At 39.4% G+C, this 19,332-nt stretch overlaps 1 protein-coding gene across 1 annotated transcript; it reads left to right on the top strand.

The window, feature by feature from the left end:
- Positions 1–13,550: 13,550 nt before the first annotated feature.
- Positions 13,551–16,553, top strand: LOC146624569 (15-hydroxyprostaglandin dehydrogenase [NAD(+)]-like). The gene is made up of 7 exons (XM_085364021.1): positions 13,551–13,643; positions 14,295–14,418; positions 14,874–14,980; positions 15,059–15,155; positions 15,301–15,377; positions 16,159–16,316; positions 16,430–16,553. Exons 1-7 carry the CDS (start codon positions 13,551–13,553, stop codon positions 16,551–16,553), a joined length of 780 nt encoding a protein of 259 aa, XP_085220147.1.
- The last annotated feature ends 2,779 nt before the right edge of the window (positions 16,554–19,332 follow it).

Consider the following 19,332-nt stretch of genomic DNA (forward strand, 5'->3'; position numbering starts at 1 on the left):
TTTTAATGCATTTTTTTCCACAATGAAACTGGAATAAAAGTGAAACACATCATTTATATATATTAATGACTTTCACATAACAATTGATTTAACCCAGCTGTCTCAAATTTTGCTGTTGGGGTGTGACTCAGCATGTAAGCCCATCATGCATGAAGTTACAATATAGGAATGACCAATCAAATGCTCCAAAAAGGTTTCCCATCATGACTTATGACCCTCAATCACATGCTACGTAAAAAAGCTAGTTAAACACCTGTAATGTTTAAGCTGTATTTAACTAAGTAAAGGAAGCGTGAAGGCAAAATAAAATAACTTAAAATAGCAGTGCCTGTCCCACAGAAAATACTATCAGTGTGAAATGTGTTACAAACATGCAGTCAGCTCTTTTTGAGATGACCAAAAAGTCTGTTTATATTAGGCTACTGTTATTGATTTTATACAATTTTATTAGTAAAAGACAACAATGTTGGATGAGATGTCTTTGAACTTTAGGAGGAAATCCAAGCACCTGTAAAGGTGAGCAATTAATTTTCCCAAGAGGCCACATGCCAACCAGGGACTGTTGTGCAGGGCTGGACTAATGACCTTATAAAGAGATTAAATAAACTTGTGGGGCCTTCCGCAGTTTCTCATGTGGTATCTCGGAAATATGAAATGCCCACCCCCTGATCCTGGAGGAAACTTATGCAATTATAACCATTATCACCATCTATCATTTCTTATACCCTCGTCTACATCCATGTCAGATTTTTCCGATAGACGTAAACGCACCACGGATCTTTTGATGACGTCTGGCTCGCTCTTTGGACGTGTCACCGTTTCATCACCTTTACCTCATTGACTTGCTGACCAAAACACAAGCTTATTATTGTAACAAGTAGTTTACAAATACATGTTCGTGGGTACCACGTGGAATTTGTCCTTTTATATGCTTGTATAGATTGTTTTCTCTCTTTTTTTAATTTTAAAGAAAGGAAAAGAAAGAAAAGGAGAAAAAAAGGTGGGCATGCAAACCCCCTTCTTAGAGTTCACACACTATACACACACGTGTGCATACCGGAGCTGCACGTGTGTGCTCCCTCCTGATTTCCCCCCAAAAAACAAGCTCTTCCTATGAAGTTTTCTACTTTTACCGAAACACACAGATGTCCCAGTTGACTATGCGTCCGTTGTTCTGCGTGTGTTTGTGTTGTGTCTTTAGCGACATTACGCGTGGCTCAGCATTACAGACCCTTTTTTAGCTGGTCTGGTTGATTATATAATGTGCTACTTGATACTCGGCGTGTGTAAAAGCGAGAGTATGGGAAAGAGGGGACGCGCCTGTGCGTTTGGAGAAAGAAAATGATGACTTGTGTTGAACGCAGAGGGGAAAAGTGGCTGTGCATTAGCAAGCTGTCCCTCAGGCAAATATTCAGTTTACTGAATGCTCCAACATTAGATTAGAGTCAGAGGCTCTGAGATATAAAATAGCAACATAAAAATATTGCATTCAAACTCTATAGTAAAACATTATCTGTGCAGTATACAGTATATGAATATACTAATATAATATATAAGTACAAAAAGCAGTCATGTAGGGCCTGGAAGTACTTTTAGAGTGTTTTTGGACTGTAGAAATATACAAAACCTGGATCAACCCCGGTTTCCACAATAGGACATAATTAAAGTTGATTTACTCTAAAACATTTCAAGTGAATACAATTTTATTTATTTAGTACTGAATCATAACAGTTGTTGCTTCAGAGAACTTTATATTGTAAGGTAAAAGCCCTGCTAAACCACTGAAAACCCCCAACGACCCCCTACGAGCAGCAATGGAAAGGGAAAACTCCTTTTTAACAGGAAGAACTCCAAAAGAACTAGAACATTGCATAATACATAAGTTAATGGACGTAAATATCGTATCTATTCGTATTTCTTGCAGCTAAAATGTGAAATGTACAGGACTGAATAATGCAATATTTCCTTTTCAAATGTACTCCCTGGTGCGGTGAAGTAGCAAAAAACTAACCTAATATGATACATATAATATAAAAGTGATACAGTGCAAAATACCATTTAAATTATAAATTCTGTACACTGTAAAATAAACATATAAAAGTACAATACTGTAAAAAATTCTCGAGCCACAACTCATGTCGTTATATTCTGCTTTTAAGGAGCAAGACTTTCTTGTAATCTTTTGAGCAATAGTTCTACAGGCTTTCTGAAGGTCAGTTTTTCTTTGGACATTTGCTGTTTTTTCACTTATTTTCAGCCCACTCCTTACACCTGACTATTTTCAGATGAATGTTTTTGTCTTAAGCCACTAAAGACTGACCTATGAATCATTCGAGCACAAAAAAGGCACCTAACTCAAGGAAAACCAGTGTTGTGTCTGCACAACAGGCAACTTAACAAAGAAACATTTTTACATTGTATCTTTAGAAACTTTGTTACCAGCAGCTTGCCACAAAAACATAATGAACAACGCCAAATAAAACACAGTTTGGCAGGCATAAAATATTATTTTTTTAAGCAACAAGTTGATTCTCAAAGAGCTCATAGCTCAAAAGTTCACATATCTGGGTATGGTGTGCACAGTGTCCTTAAAAAATTGAGGAAATTGGAAAAGTGGAGGAAAAAAGAAAAGATGGTAGGCCCAAAAAATATCTACAGCAGATGAACAGTATATTTGTTATATTGCAAAATCTATCAAAAAAAAAAAAAACAACAACAACAACAACCAACAAATCGCAAAACAAAAAATAAATGAAGGGTTTTAAAAAAAGCAAAACTAAATCTGAGTTAGCTGATTCTTGATTCATGGAAAAACGCTTTCCAAATAAATATTGCAATCACCAGCTCTACTAAAACACTAACTTCACCAGCTTCACAAAGTGTTTAAAAATAAAACATATGGTATGTGTTACAAAGCATTTATAAAAAAAAATTTGACACATCAGCCCAGGAGCTGTAGTTGTTGTACTCAACCAACAGGATTCCTGGAGTGTTTTCTGAGTAAAGCCAGAACTATGCTGTCAGCCAGTACTGATCATGGCATGCACAAACTTCCTCTTAGCCTACTAATGGCTGCATTATTATGAAGGGCGTAGCATCAGTTGCTATATTTGAATGACGGGTGTGTGCAAGAGATAACAGTTCTGTGACAAGAGAAAGTAATGAGAAAAAAAAAGTTTGGTTTGATTTAAATTACACCAACCATATGAATGAATTCACACCCATCACATTCCTGCACGCACATTCTCCAGCTTCCTTAAAGTGGGTGTTCCTGACTACTGAGATCAATAAAAACTGACAGGTCTCTTTAAAGCTAGCACCACCATTTCTGCAGCATTCATATAGCCATAAATAGTATGCTATTTTTAAACCGACCCAGTAGCAAAGTGACCTCACTGCAAAGAAACCAACTACACGTTCATTTTTAACATTAAACTATCTCCCAAATCCTCTATTAGGGATGAATTTTCATCTACGCTGCCAACATTATTGTGTTTTTTTCAGTCAGTGCTTCACCACAGGGAATGCTTTAAAGTTAAAAATAAAAATAAATGCTTAGTGGAAGAGTATTAATTACTAGCTGTTACACCAGTACCAATTTGTGATACCAAAACTGTGAAAACTCAGACACCAGCTTATGTAGACCTAAATCTCCCACGTGAATGAGGGCATGGTGGACAAAACTGGACCAGCTGCTTTTCTCTAGCTGTTATCCACATTATAATCATATAACTGTCATAAAAGTCAGTCGTCCTGCTTTAGTCCTGCCAGAACACAATGTGTTTAAAAAGTGTGTTCAGGTATGTTAATTAATAAAATACTTTCTTTATTCATAGAGTTGAATATGAATGTTTCCAGCAATACATTTTTTAAATAAGGAACATTAAAGGTACAGTGTGCAAAAATCTCACCACTAGATGTCACTAGATTGCAGGTTGCAGTCGATTGGATTCTGTCTTCTTAACCCTTCCAATTAAAGTGCAGAATCCTGGGTAAGGTGGCCACCGTTCTTCTGTAGTGAGTGTGGGCTGTCAGGCCACTCTTTACCTCAGCTGTCAAAACGTGTCCACATCTGTTTACTTTGCAGGAGGTTGTAAAACGATTGTGTTGATGAGCCAGGGACGTTCGCTTCTGTCTGATGACAGCAATACTGAAATGAGTTGTCGAGGATATCCTGAAGTTTCCTGTCAGTAAGCATCACTGTTTTTGCTACTGTTAGCCAGCGTTTGTGAAACTATCTTTGAAGTGGATTTAACATTTTTGGACTCTCTCATGTCTTTTGTCTTCTTCCTCTCACCCCAACTGTTTGCCCTGAGCCTGGTTCTGCTGGAGGTTTCTTCCTGTTAAAAGGGAGTTTTTCCTTCCCACTTTCTCAAAAGTGCTTACTTATAGGGGGTCACATGAATGTTGGGTTTTTATCTGTATGTATTATTGTACGGTCTACCTTAGAATATAAAGCGCCTTGAGACGACTGTTGTTGTGATTTGGTGCTGTGTAAATAAATTGAATTGATTTATATGAGAGGGAATAAACCCTAATACAATGTGAGAATGTAATCAAACTGTTCATCAGAGGGAAAATGTGATTTTTGGGACACTCAGGTCTAACATTAGCACAATGTTAGCTGATAACCAGCTGTGTTGATGTTTAGCCAGTTTGTTGTCAGCTTTGCGCAGAAGAGATGGCCACATGTCTAATCTGCTGTCAATAAGTAATTGTAACAATACTGAAAATAAATAAGCATGTTTTGTGCCAGTTTGTGTGTGTCACAGCCCTGACTTCAGTTTAGGAGACGAGGAATGAGGTGAGGAGAGGTCATTTAGATATCAACAAAAGTGATAATATTTAGCAAAAATGAAAAGTGAACTCCAACAGCATTATACATAATTTCACTTTTAATATATGAGCCAAATAATGTGCAATTCCAGTGGCTTTCTCACATCGCATGTCACAGCATTCAAACAACACAACAGTGTCTGAATGACATAAATGCATCTGCACAGCTGGATGCAGCCTGTAATGTTGCTTATTCCACAAATGAAAAGCAATAAAAATTGATGACCAAAGGTTTTAATGTGGGGCACTGGGGCACTTTGTTTACCATCACAATTATAACACTTGGTGGACACTTTCCCAATTTATCCCATAAAGCACAAGACCTAATGAATGTTGTGCAGCAAACTTGGATGAAATCAGCATCTAAAACAAACAGGAAGTAGCTTACCTAAGGTCATCTAAGACCCCCCTGAGACATTAAAATAGAGAGTTTATATTATGAATCTATAAATGAAACGAGGGAGGCAGTGATAATTGAAAAGAAAGGGAGTATGAGGAAAGATCCCCAATTCTTTGAACCATCTCCCTAGGATCATTGGCCTCTGAGAAATAATTTCACCCCAGGCATCTCTTTATCTTTTGTTGTGCAACTCTGGTGTAAACAATGCGACACTTGAAACTGTAATATCTAATCACTGTGTAATTGTAAATGATTGTCTTTGCAGTCATTTTATTATTACACTGACATCATTAATCTCACTTTCTGGTGTCAGGTTTTAACAGTGCAGTTCTGATGCTTTTGTGGTTTTGATTGAAAATAGCACATGACACATCAGCATCAGACCTATGTTGATGATACTTCCTAATCTCTTTCTCTCTCCTCCTCTCTTTTGTCTCTGAAGGGCTACTCAATTCATGACAACAACACAACACACAGCTGAGTAGACATACACAAAATACACAAAATGTGGTAAAAATGTGTGTGACTGATGCTGTCACCGCAGCATCAGTCACCGCACCATCAGTCCTCCTGTCCTCTCTCGCTCTTTGTTCCTGCACATCCTGCTACTACTTAAGACAGAAGTCGTTCGGTTGTTGCCCGAGTGTTGGATTACCATGTTAGTGAAAAGTGACTCTGTTTTGCTCCACACCTACAACTCACCTGTTTTCTCATCTGCACAGAAACCCTGATGTTATCCTGAGAGCCAGTGATCAACGAATGTGTGGAGGTGAAATTTGACTCTGACCTGTCCTCGACCGAACTCTCACCCTCTGGAAATCCTATTTCGATGTGTGCTCTTTTGCATTTTGGGAATGTGTTTTGCTGCTACAGTTCATGTACATTAAGCTGAAAGCAGGAATTTCTGTTGGTATTATAGGCAAATATGTCACATACCCTCATTGGGCACTTTTTTAGGTACACCATGCTTGTACTGGATTGGTCCCTCTTTTTGCCTCCAAAACTGTTTCAGTTCTTTGTGGTATAGATTAATTTGTCAGAGATCACACAGTTGCTACAAATTTCTGCACATTCATCTCCCATTCCAAAAGAGCAACTCTTGTTTTAAAAAGTGCTCTTTTGGATTGAGATCTGGTAACTCTGGATGTTCAAGACACCATTGTGATGATCTGAGGCTTTTGATGACTCGAGGTGGATTATCAGAAGACACAGATACGGTCAGCAACAGTTCTCTAGTAAGCTGTGACATTTAAACATTTTTTAGTTGGTTCTAAGGGCCCCAAGTTTACCAACAAAATATTCCCCATGCCATCACACCACCATGAGCCCGAACTGCTGATACAAGGCAGGATGGATCCATTCTTTCATGTTTTTTGAGTCAAATACTGATCCTACCATCTGAATTTTGCAGCAGAAATCAAGATACATAAGACCAGGCAATATGTTTCCAAGTTGCTATTGTCAAATCCTCTGCAAATAGCCTCAGGTTCCTGTTCTTAGTTGACAGGACTGGTACCCAGTCTGGGTCTTCTGCTGCTGTTGCTCATCTGCTTCAAGGTTCATTCAGAGATGCTCTTCTGCATACCTTTGTTAATACGAATGGTTATTTAAGTGACCGCTGGCATCAACAAGTCACTCTAATCACCTTTCTTCCTTATTCTGATGCTGTTTGAGCTTCAGCAGGGTCTCTTGATCATGACTGCATGCTTCAAATGCATTGAGTTGCTTCCATGTAATTGGCTGACTACATATTTGCGCTAATGAGTAGTTGAAAACCTGACAAAGTGGCTGGAGAGTGTATTTATTATTGGTCCATGTTTCGTTAGAATTTTAAATTCTGGCTTTTATTATATGTTTGATGATATAAAGTTCGGCTTTTACAAACTTTTAGAGTCTGATGGCTATATTCACGTTATAATGGATGCTATTAGCATTAGCAGTGATCTATCACAGATATACTGATGTTGGCACATACAGTAGTTCTCTGATTAGCATCAGTAAAGAAACATTGTTTTTTTTTTAATTTAACATAACAAAATGCAGAAAAAAATGCAAAAAAGGTTTTTAGGTTTATCGTTTATAAATTTGGCATTGTTTTCGTGGTGAAGTGGATCTGAATGCACGGTTTACAAGTTTCTAAGTAGTTTGTGAAATATATCCCGGACGATAACATACAATGAAGCCATATTTTTCCTTTTGCAATGTAACTCTTAACATGTTGTTCTAAAACATCATGAGAAATATCGAGCAGATATATGAATACTGGAGGTGTTTTTCTCTGAGACACTGGTACTGGCATCTGTCTGAAACATCCAACATGGTTAAATCTCTAACATGTATTTCCACATTGTTAAAAAAGTTACATTAGGAGTAACGCAGTTAGGAGCAGTGACTTAGCTGACTGAAAAGATTGAGGAAGGCACTGACTTTGGAGAATGCTGTGCATAATATAAACTGATCACAGGTCCAGTTCCTTTTCATTATGTTGCTTTCATTCTCAAGTTTTTCCGTCCCCGGGATCAAACCATACATGTCACAATAATGGGGCGATCGTGGCTCAAGAGTTGGCAGTTCGTCTTGTAATCGGAAGGTTCGAGCCCCGGCTCGGACAGTCTCGGTCGTTGTGTCTTTGGGCAAGATACTTCACCCGTTGCCTTCAGTTAGGAGCACTACTGGTGGTAGTCAGAGGGCCTGGTGGCTCCAGTGTCCGGCAGCCTCACCTCTGTCAGTGCGCCCCAGGGCAGCTGTGGCTATAATGCTCCAAATAATGAGAAAGGAGGACCTGAAGCTCTCCCATCTGACTTTGGCCAAGAGCCGGGGTACACTGTGGGCAGGTTGATAGTCTATCAAAAGGCCGACAGGGCAAAAACGCTTGAAACCTTGACACAATGACTGATGACTGATGACATGTGACGACTTCCTTTACAGCAGATGTGATCACCCTGTCGTCAGGGTACGCTGACTCTGAAACTAAAACTTCTAATAACTTAAACTTAAAGCTTTTATTCTGTCATTAAACACTGACCGATTGCTGTGTGTGCTGAAAGGCATGAATGCAAAAAGTGTGTGTGTGACAAACAGCAGAATGGAAGTTTGTCAACAAACCACCACAAGGTCTGTTGTGGAGCTGCTTCTTGACTCAGTGGCTTTTAGGTCATTGTGCAATTGAATGAAGCTGCGTCTCATTTTTAGGGTCACGTAAACACGTGTGAATGACCGAGGAGTGAGGTGTGATCCACTATCTTTTTGGCACACCAACAAAACCCCGCTCTATTAAGTTCCAGCAACCACCACACACCTTCATACCACATAATCTCTGCGCATTTGCACTCAGTCTCCTGTAGATACCGACATACAGACACAGACACACACCGGCAGCCCTGCTCCTCCCCCATCACGGCCTCACACTGTAAACAGGCTCAAATTTTGTTCATTGGCGGCTGCCTATTCTTTGCGGCCGATGACACTGGTGACATGTAAAGCTCTCTGGCATTGTCCAGCTCGCTGGAGCTCTTTAGCAGTGTAATCACCAGTGAAATGGCAATGGGCCACTGGGATGAAAACACAAGTCAGCAGCTGGTCAGCAAATCACAGCTGAAAGCCGTTAAATGGTGGATTTGCCCTGTAAGCAAGACGAGCTCGGGGGCCCTTTGTGGACCCAGTTTGTGAATGCGCAGAGCTGAAAGGATATTTTTCGTAACAGTTAACGGGCATTTTATAACTCGGCCTTTCACACGTCTGACACATCAAGCTGATGAAAATAGTTTTGAGACTGTCTAAGCAGACTTCATGTCAGGGCTAGCAGGGTACTGAAAAGTTTGATTAAGGTGTTCAGACAAGCAGAATTCTTATCAGAGTCGAGTGTATTTATTTTAATTAAAACTTGACACAAGCTGAGCACCTTCTGTACAGATAAAGCACAATTTCCATATATGACTCACAGCCCAGATTTGCTAACTTTACGCTGACAGTGATTGGAAGATGCTGAAGAGAAACACCTTCACTGTCAAATCAATTTTTAAATTTTTTTTATTTAATTATTTAATTTATTTAGTTTAAAAAACAAAATAAAAAAGATTCAGGCAATAAAGGATATGACACTTACACCTCTCGCCAAGGCTCCCGGCAGCAGAGAGACAAAACTGTAATTATCGTCTTGCGGTTGCATGCCTCCAGCAGTGAAGTTGCAGTTTACATCCATTACTGTCCTGACTCATAATATGGTGGAGGCTTAGGAGGAATTTAATACGCGGGCATTAAAGATTAGTGTCACTATTTCAGCATCCCACCAAAGTATGATCGCAAACTCTAAGTATGGTGCTAAATAATAAGCAGAATTATTGCAGTTTTCTTTCAAACATCATGAATCTACAGTGGTGATGAACTTTAACCCTCTTAGATATATTTAATGTCATCACTTAATTTCATGCTATTTCATGTTTACCTGTAAAGTTGAGTTAGATCTCCTTTCAGTCTTAGTGAACATCTGTGCTAAATTCAGTCCAATGGCGTTTATGAATGGGACAGATCTATAGACAACCCCCAAAACATAATGATTCCTGCTACAAGAATGAATATCACAAACAATGTGTGTGCCTGGGGTCTGACGAAAGGCAGGAATGTAATATTGAAAATACAAAAGTGGAGCAATTTTAGCAAAATATGCCCCGTCAGTCTTAAAGTTTGATCTTTACATCAGGTGCTGGTCTCATGATTGTTGTTTCTTACAGTTCAGCCAATAAAGCAGACCCTATCAAAAAAAGAAATAGAAGGAGAAAAAGTAATCTTTAAAGCACTGGATAAGTATAAAACTCATGTTTTATAATTTCTGTGAACGGTAGAAGTTAGGAGTCTGAATGTCGAAGCAACTGATATCTTCAATGTGTTTATGGTTACAAAAAACTGACGAAATGACTTCACTGAAACAGGCAATCAATCACCATGAGGCCACCGCTGCTATCAACTCTCTGCTCCACCTAGTGGCAGGTCAGGACCAGAGCTCTGCAAACCTCTCCACACCAAAATGAGACATGCTGCATTATGATGTACAGCGGTGTCATAAATTTATATATTTATCATGGGCATGAATGTCATGGTAATTTTGATCTTTTAATGATTTCCAGCGTGGAATTAGTTTACAGTTTTAATTACTTTAAAAAACAAGAACTGGGTGCACAAGTTTGAATTTATTTTGTGTGTTTTCCTCATCCACACAGGTTAAAAAGTATATATACAGAAATCTGTACATACACTCCCACTAATATATTGTTAAATGTCCCTTAGAGGATAAATACCACTAATGTTCCTTGGCTGAATAGCTTCTTGACCAGATGCTTTTAGTGGCCATCAACACGCTGCTGGCATAATTCTGGCTGGATATTTGACCACTTTTATTGGCAGATTATCAGAGTTAATTTAAAAAGTCTTGGCTTCCTGGCACAGATTCGACTTTTAAGTATATTAAAGAATTTTCATTCCAGAATCTTGATGTTAGCCTTCTTTATCTGTTCAAATCCAGTTTTGATGTGCGTTTGGGACCATCGTCCTGTTGGAGCACCCAGATGTGTTCAAGCTTCAACCATCTAGCTGTTCATCTGAGGTGACGTTGAAGAATTTGGAGGTAGTTCTCCTTCTTCACAATACCACCCACTTTGTATAGTGTACCAGAACAACTGGCAGCAAAATAGCCCCAGAGCATGACGCTGCCACCACCATTAATAAAAAGACAAAAAATGAGGTGCTGGCTCTGATGCATATCAACAGATGCTCCTCAGTAGGGCGAAGAAATTCAATAAAAAAAGAGAAATTCTTTTAATTGCTTTACCTTTAACAGAGTGCCTCAGCTACCAGCATGACCCTTGACAGTTGGCATAGTTTTACAAGTTTTGAAAGCCTCACCTTTACTCCACATTTGGCTCGTCTACGTGGGCAGCTGCAAATTCCAGTCGAGCTTGATGGTGCCAGTTGAGCAGGGACTTCTTCATCAGTGATGTGAGATCTACTTCAGTGTGGAGAGTGATGCTGGTATTCCAGCTGTTTCCAATTCCAGGCTTGATCTTTCTACATGGTTTCTTTTAAAAACTCCTTTTTGCATAAAATGATTGAAAACCAGAAGCATTTCATTCGAACATTTTAGAATATCTATCATAGATATATGAAACAGAGCCGTGACAAAAGTATTCTTATATAATGGGGTCATTAATGGCATCACTAGTTCACTTAAATTCCTAAAAAAGCACATACCTCACTGACACAAGGATGCAGACTATCCGCGCTGTAAAAACTGCTTTCTTTGAGCTGCTGTTCAGTTCAGGACGGCTGTTGAGTCACATCGCATTAATACTTGAGGTTCCCACCCTGCCCTAACAGCAATTATGTGTGTTGCTGGAGCTGCAAAAACAAAAGTGATGCAGTTCATAAAACTGTATCGGCTACTGACCTTCCTGCTTAATGGACTGAACGAAAAAGAGAAAATATTTCAAGGGCTAAGCATCATCATCGTTATCTGCATCAAGTATGAGCAATGCGCCGCTTCTGTTGCAATACTTTCTGTACATTTGCAGCGGTTGTGACAGAAATATTTTGCCAGAAGCCCACACAATGAGTTCTACAGTTATAATCAACTTGCACAGTCTTGCCGTGTACGTTTATGCTCAAAACCCTTTAAGCAATATGTGTCCTGAGCACGCGCGCACACACACACACACACGCACACAGCTCAGTATCTGGCTCAGTATTTATAAGTATGACTAATACACTGTATATGCATACTATCATGCGTGCTTAAACCTGCTTTCTCTGCCTGGCACTGAATAAAACTAATCAGACAGCTTCTTGACCTTTGATGACAATAACCACTCCTGTGTCTCCTGCAGAGCAGCAGAGCAGCAGTAAATGCAATAAAAAGCAGCTAAATTAGCAAGAAAGCATCCTGCTTCATTGACCATTACGCCTAAAAATCTAATCAGTGACTCATTGTGACTCCTCATAATAAGTTCTGTTTGTAGTGGAATGTTTTTCCAGACCCCTACAGACTGCATACCAGATGCTTTCCCGTGCAGTTTGTTCCACACTTGTTCATATTAAGGAGCTTTAACATCAGTGTTAGCTCAGAGTGCTGCTGCTCTTGCTTCACTGCACTGACTTAGTATCAGATTTGGGATTGAATTTAACTTCATGCTTTCTCAGGCCCCACAAAGAGTCTCAGGCTTTCAGCCTATGACCTGCTAGAAGCTAACTTTGGGATAACCGGGCTTTAGTTGTGCTGGAACCTCTGTTAATGGATCTGTTTGACTCATCAGCATTTCTTTTATTAAATGCTTCATTAATGCTTAAATATTAAAGTCAGCATATGGAGTATTTGAGCCAGCCAGTGGAGTGTCATATCGGTCGAGTGGGCTCAGCTATCTGGACCAGCTGATAGCACTGCTGCTCAAACTCCTTCCTAAAAGAAACTTTAGGCTGTTTATTTGAATGCAATCCTCATAAATGCATGTGGCTAATTGGATTTGCCACTTGAAGGCCTCAGAAAAAAACACTTACAATGTGATTTAAAACAACAACAACTTTACATTGGGCTACTCTCCTTGAATTTAAAAACAAACAAACAAACAAACAAACAAACAAACAAACCATTAGGTAAAAGCAGAAAAAAGCTGAAAATCAGGTGTTTTTGACATTCTCTTTCACTTTTCTGACAGTAGATCAGAGACACTGGCCACAAAGTTGCACAGCTCCATACCTCCATCTGCTGGCCACATGCAGCTCCACTAATGGCTGTGGGGATTAAGAGATTTATGACCGTCAGGTCAAAATAGATTTCAAACATTTCCAAAGTATTTCATTGGTCAAACTGAAGAGTGACTTATCGTGACGGATTTAGCCCAAAACATTTAACTTATTTGTGTTGCCTGTATCAAAGACATCGTACTAAGTTAGACTGTTTCCACTTCAGTAAACAAACAAACCAAATAAATGAGGGCAAATGATGTTTGTTTGTTTGTTTTCTTCTTTTTTGTGTTTAACGGCGGTTGGCAACCAACGTAAAGGAGCATTATCGCCTCCTACTGTTCCGGAGTATGGGTCAGACACAAATGATGTTTTATTGAGTTGGGCCAAGTTTCAGTCAGCAGAGCCACACCTCCTACAGGTGCACTCACTCACTCTGATTGCCTCTCCCTGTATTCGAACCAGCTGGAAATTGTATGGCTTCCTGATGACCAGCAACATATAAAAACACATAACTTCTCTCTGCTTAACATTTTCTCATTTCCTTGCAAATCTACTCTAGGTCTTTTCTTGTGAAACAGCTGAAATGGCTCTCAATGGTAAAACTGCAGTAGTGACCGGAGCTGCGATGGGAATAGGAAGATCAATAGCTGAACTTCTTCTGCAAAATGGTGCCAAGGTAGTGTTTGAGATCAGATATTCTTGTGCTTCACATTTTGAAGTGCTGAGGTTGAATACTTTATTTTCCTGCAATAAATGAGTAAATTTGTGGTGATGAATATGAGCATGTAACTGCGAGAGTAGATAAGTTTGTTAGTTTTACTAGTCATAGGTGAGTAAAATCAAATACTCTAAGTAGACTACTGCATGGCCTATTTAGAGTTAGAAAGTGGATACAGGTTAAGTCAGCATGAATGAGTTTGATTTGAACTGCATCCTTTTATTAAGCTGTCTTCAGTTTGTCCCCCCTGGTCTGAAGTTGGTTGCCCACCAAATTACTGTATTTGTGGTGTTGGAAGGTGGATGTTGGAGGGGAAACTTGCTATCCATTTAATAGCATTTATTATAGCTCTTTCACTAAAAATGGTAACACTTATGCTTTTTAAACTCTAAGCAATGAAATGTAACTTATTTTTTGGGTTGTATTTGCAAGAATGGAATGCAAGGAAGACTCTATCTGATGAAATTTTCATCCTCACTGAGGGATGGAACAGGTTCCTGACCTCTTTTAGTGTCTGTGGCTAAAACCCTTCATGGGGGTAAATCATAACATTTCACTGCAGGATGTGACCAAAAACAAAATGCTTAATGTGTTGTCCTGCACATATAGGTGGCCATCCTGGACATGAATGAAACTGCAGGACAGAGTTTAGTTGAAACCCTGAACAAAGAGCACGGACCAGACCGAGCCCTGTTCCTGCTGTGCAACGTAGAGTCAGAAGAGGAGATCAAAGGTAACATGCATACACAACAAAATGTAAATGGTGGCGGCAAAGGCGTGTGTGTGTTCTGCTTTCCTTCAAATACTTGTAGATTTAGTTTGTTCCAGTCAGTGAATTTTTCTCGAACTCACCAGCTTGAGTCACAGTATGAGCAGTTATCAGCAGCTGGAGCTCCAGACCATGAGAAATTACTTGCTCTTCATGTGGGAGTCAATGAGCCATCAGAACTTTACCAGAGCACAGGGGTTTTGCTAATGTAGATGCTGCTAATAAAGCTGATCAGATTCTGGAGGTAGTTGTAGTTGGCATGCTTCTGTAGTCAGCTTAAAGTTGCTTCATGAATTGGGAATGCTGCAACAGTTCTTGTAGTTCCCAATAAACAGCTAGAGATGAATTTGTCTTTTTATTGTTGGCTTGAATTTTGTCACTTGGTTTTGAAAGGACTGTTATTCCTGTGGTGTCTCAAGCTGCCTTTCAGAAAACTGTAGAAACCTTTGGTGGAATTGACATCCTGGTCAACAATGCTGGCATCTTCAATGAGATAACGTGGGAGAAGACTATTGGCATCAACCTTGTAAGAAACACTCACATTGAGCTACTCAAAATCAGATATGCAAGAGATTGCAAGTGTCATGGATGCCTTTTGTTGTAGGGTGGCTGTATTAGGGGGTCTTACCTGGTTATCGAGCACATGAACAAGCTGACTGGGGGTCGTGGAGGGGTCATCATCAATGTGGCATCCATGGCAGGTAAACTTATGTATTTGCGTCTAAACAGACCATTTCATGCATGGTAGTCACTTCATTTGAAATGATGAACAGCCTGAACTATCAGGACTACTTTGACTGCTAAAGGAAAACTTGAGTTGAACTTGAACTGCAACCCATCCAACAGGTATTGGCCTTCTGTCTTGCTGCCCTGTGTATACAGCCACCAAGCATGCAGTGGTTGGGTTTACTCGAGCATTTGCGGTAAGGAAACTGACACAATTTCAGGAAAAATCAGTTTCAATTTGTTTGTACTGTCTGGAGAGTCCATGTAAGCTGCATGTTGGGCTTAGTGGCTACTAGGGCAACTGTGCTACTGCTATAACTTGCATGTTCAACTGCTCATTAACACATTGTCTAATCAGCCAGTAAAAGTCAATTGGGTCAATATGACTTGAGGCTCAAAGAGACATCAAAAGAAATATGATTGAAGTGATTTTAAACAAGGCATGGTGGGTCTGAGTACTTCAGAAACTGATCTACTAGGATTTTTCCAGCACACTTTAGGGTTTACATAAAATGGTCTGGAAAGAAATCAGCGAGCATCAGTTGTGAGCGTAATGCTAGGTCAGAATGACCAGACTAACACGATGGCAACAGTAATTCCACCAAGCACTTATTGCAGCAAAGGTATGCACAAGGGAATGGACTGCACCATACACTGAAGCGCATGGTATTGAAGAACTGAAAACTGAAACTAGAAATTGCATGGATCATCCTGCTTTGTAACGTCAGTTCATCCTGCAGGTGGAATAACAGGGTGGAGGATATCCTGACACACGATTACTGTTGCTATTCATGTCATGCCTCTGACCAGTGTGGCAATCATCTGATGGTTGCTGCTAGCAGGAGAACATGCAGGTCACAAAGCTCAGTTTCTCTTCGGTGTTCCAGTGGACTCGATCACCATCTTTCTCCTGTGACAATTTTTCAGCCCCTTATTGAATCGAGAGCTACACAAAATGTAAAGAAACTTTCTTACTAGGCTGCCTCAGTTGCATCAGGCTATGGTATACGGATGAATGCCCTCTGCCCAGGATTCGTTAAAACGGACCTCTTCTCCTCTATCAAGTCCAAACTGGGACAATTCTCCAACTTGGCAGATGCCAACCAGGAACTGATAGAAAAACTTGGCGTGTTAACGTGAGTCTAAAATTGTACAAAGCCTTAAAATGTCTGTGCACATGGCATTATGTTTTTTAAAAGTATTTTGCAGTGGAAATGAATATTCATGGTAACTGTATCTCTTGATGCAGGCTTGCAGAAGTCGTCGAGGGCTTCCTTGAGCTCGTGACAGATGAGACCAAAAATGGAGAAGCTCTCCTAGTTCTCCCAAAAGAGAAGAAATATGCAACTTTTTCAGCATCACCCACTGATTAACTCATGACAATATTTCAAGTCTTTCAGGCAAGAGTTTCAACTTCTGTACAATGTATGAAATGTACTGCAATAACAGATTAAAATATAAAATCTGTGTGGGTGTTTGATCTGCAACATCCTGCCACTGGCAAATTTCAGTCTTGTTATTGCACAAGACTGACACTTAAACCATTTGACTGTAGGAGCTGCTGAACTTGTGTCACAACACACCGCAAAGATGTAGTGTCACCTGTATCTAGCTCCCCCTAGTGTAACTTTTTTCTTCCCCTATTTAAACAAACGCACGCCTGACAGGGACGTAGTCAGTCACTGTACCGGCGTAGAATAAACTAATATATCTGAACAGAAATCAACTTCCTCTGCCAATACCCGAAATGACAAACCACAAGGGAAAATGCATTGTCACTGCAAAATATCACACCATATGTTTGAAGGCACTGCAGTCAGATCTCACATAGATACACATGGGTCTCTGTATTAAGAATTAGTTATCACCCACAGTCAGCTGTGAAAGGGAAGTCACCAAAACAAAGATGTGTTTTTAAAAAAAGGGGAAGCTAGTCTGCACTCACAAGAAGTATGTCTAGACAATGGTTTTATCTAAAAGGTTACACGGCAAGGTGGACTAATGTGATTAAAGGCTACGAATGAAATGAGAAAGGACTGAAAGAAGCAGTCACAAAATCAGAGTATTTGATCAAAAACCAGCACAATGTGGAGCCCCCGAGCCTTCATACAATTGGTATTAAATGCGCAAGAGCCTAAAACAAAGATGTACTTAAACACTTGCTATTACTAATAGTACAAAAGTTTCAAAGGAAGAGTATACATTAATCATTCATGTCACATTGTTGCTCGGCAGATTTATCCATAAGAACACTTCATCATATTTGTAGATTTATGTTTAAAAATCAGTGAGTTACTAAGTAATTAAAGCTTTTTGATGGTATTGAGAACTTTGTCTTTCAGCTGCTTCCTTAAGGGGTCGGCTTAAGAAGTACTCTGTACCACTAATACTACAGCTTTAATTACTTAGTATATCGCTGATTTTAAAATGGTGTGTCACGATTTATGAGACAAATTATCAATTTAGAAATTCAGAACACATATTTTTATTTTCTAGTTAATGCAACAAAACAGGTTTCAGGTTTTCATGTACTTTGAAACTGCAGTTTCTTGTAAATGTGCCCATCTCGGAATCAACTTTCTTTTGTTTAAATGTGTTACAGGCTTAAAATCAAACAGATGTGGCACTTACCAGAAAACATTTATCACAATGCATGTTTGAGGTGTGTATATATATATATATATTTTTTTTTATTCCAAAAAGTTTATTTAACACAATTATATGGGCTACATATTAACTTAAAGGATATATATTTAAAAAAAAAATCGATCCTATCAGGTTAGTACCAATCAGACACCAGCGTTGGCATCGATACTATTGATATTTGGATCAATCTGCTCATGTTTACTCCTTGTTTGTAAGTGGTTACTGCAGTGGATGGATGTGCAACACTCAAAATATACTTACATTTAATTGTCTCCTGGGAGTGCAATGACACAAGGCACAGTATTCTGGTAACATGACTAATCACTGGCCCTATCCATGTGTATTATCCAGTTATATTGGGGGTGGTAAAATTAACAGTACTCCTCTCCAGGGACTGTGATGCTGGAGCAGTCATTTCAGGGAAATTGGTGTCACCCATGACCCCCCTCTGAGCACACCCCTATGATGGAGTTTTAGGCCTACATTAAAATAAATACATTAATTAATTAAAAAAAATACAATTATTAATCATTTTGAGAATAAAGTTGAAAATCTATTTTGAGAAAATCGACTGATTAGTTTTTTGTTTCAAGACAAACTGCTATGGTAGGTATATCCTCCGACTTAGTGAACTTGTACTTCAGAATCGGTTTTAGTAACAAGTAAATGGTTTCTCTCTTAGCACCTTTTTTTTCTCTCTCTCTCTTTTAGCACATTAACACAGTGTGGTGAGCCGTATAAGGACATTGAAAAGATGGTGCGGAAAGCTGCATCTGGTCAAACGGAAAAAAAACACAAACTCCAAAGCGTGGATTTGTACAAAATGAAATGGCGCGTAGTGAACAGAGCCGAGGTTATCGGGGATGTACGTTGTATCACAGGACAGCTGATCAGTTTGTTTAATTCAGTCATCTATACGAGGCGTTTTGTAGAGGATACAGCCGCTTAGAATTACGACTTTATTCTTGAAATTTTGACTTTAGTCTCAAACAGAGATGGGCAGTAATGCGTTACTTGTAATCCGATTACTTTATCAAGTAACGAGTAAAGTAAGGGATTACTATTGCAAAAGGTAATTAGATTACTGTTGCTTTCCCATAAGCACGCTGCGTTACTACGTTACTAAAACGGTGATTTTTTTTTTTTTTTTTTTTTTTGGCCAGAGAGTCTCATAACAATGACGTAAACGAGTACGACTTTCGTGGCAACAGCTGTGTGCAGATCAACAATGGATACTAGTGCGAGAGAGAGTATGAGCGTGTAGCCTTTAAAGCGTGGAAGTACTGACCTTACTTTGAGTTTGATTCCATAAAAAGTGACAAAAACATTAGCGTCTGCTGCTCACTGCGTGGGAAGAAAACTTCTTTTTACAGCAAAAAACCCCCCTAAACTTCCGAGCAAGCACCAAATATGCTGCCACTGGAATGTGAAACTGCCATATCCTTACACTGACCGCTGCGACATACCTGCACCAGGGCAAACCGCCGCCTGCCCCACTCCTGCTAT

The sequence above is a fragment of the Diplotaxodon limnothrissa genome, linkage group LG10 (genome assembly GCF_057381915.1).
Source record: "Diplotaxodon limnothrissa isolate DT_005_m linkage group LG10, D_limnothrissa_male_GT1.1, whole genome shotgun sequence".
Taxonomy (NCBI): Eukaryota; Metazoa; Chordata; class Actinopteri; order Cichliformes; family Cichlidae; genus Diplotaxodon; species Diplotaxodon limnothrissa.

What these genes read in the sequence shown, in the direction of transcription:
- LOC146624569 (XM_085364021.1), top strand. Translation starts at nt 13,551, where the DNA reads ATGGCTCTCAATGGTAAAACTGCAGTAGTGACCGGAGCTGCGATGGGA. An exon ending in CAATGTGGCATCCATGGCAG is followed by an intron (nt 15,156 to 15,300) that starts GTAAACTTATGT and finishes CCCATCCAACAG; the next exon opens with GTATTGGCCTTCTGTCTTGC. An exon ending in GAAAAACTTGGCGTGTTAAC is followed by an intron (nt 16,317 to 16,429) that starts GTGAGTCTAAAA and finishes CTCTTGATGCAG; the next exon opens with GCTTGCAGAAGTCGTCGAGG.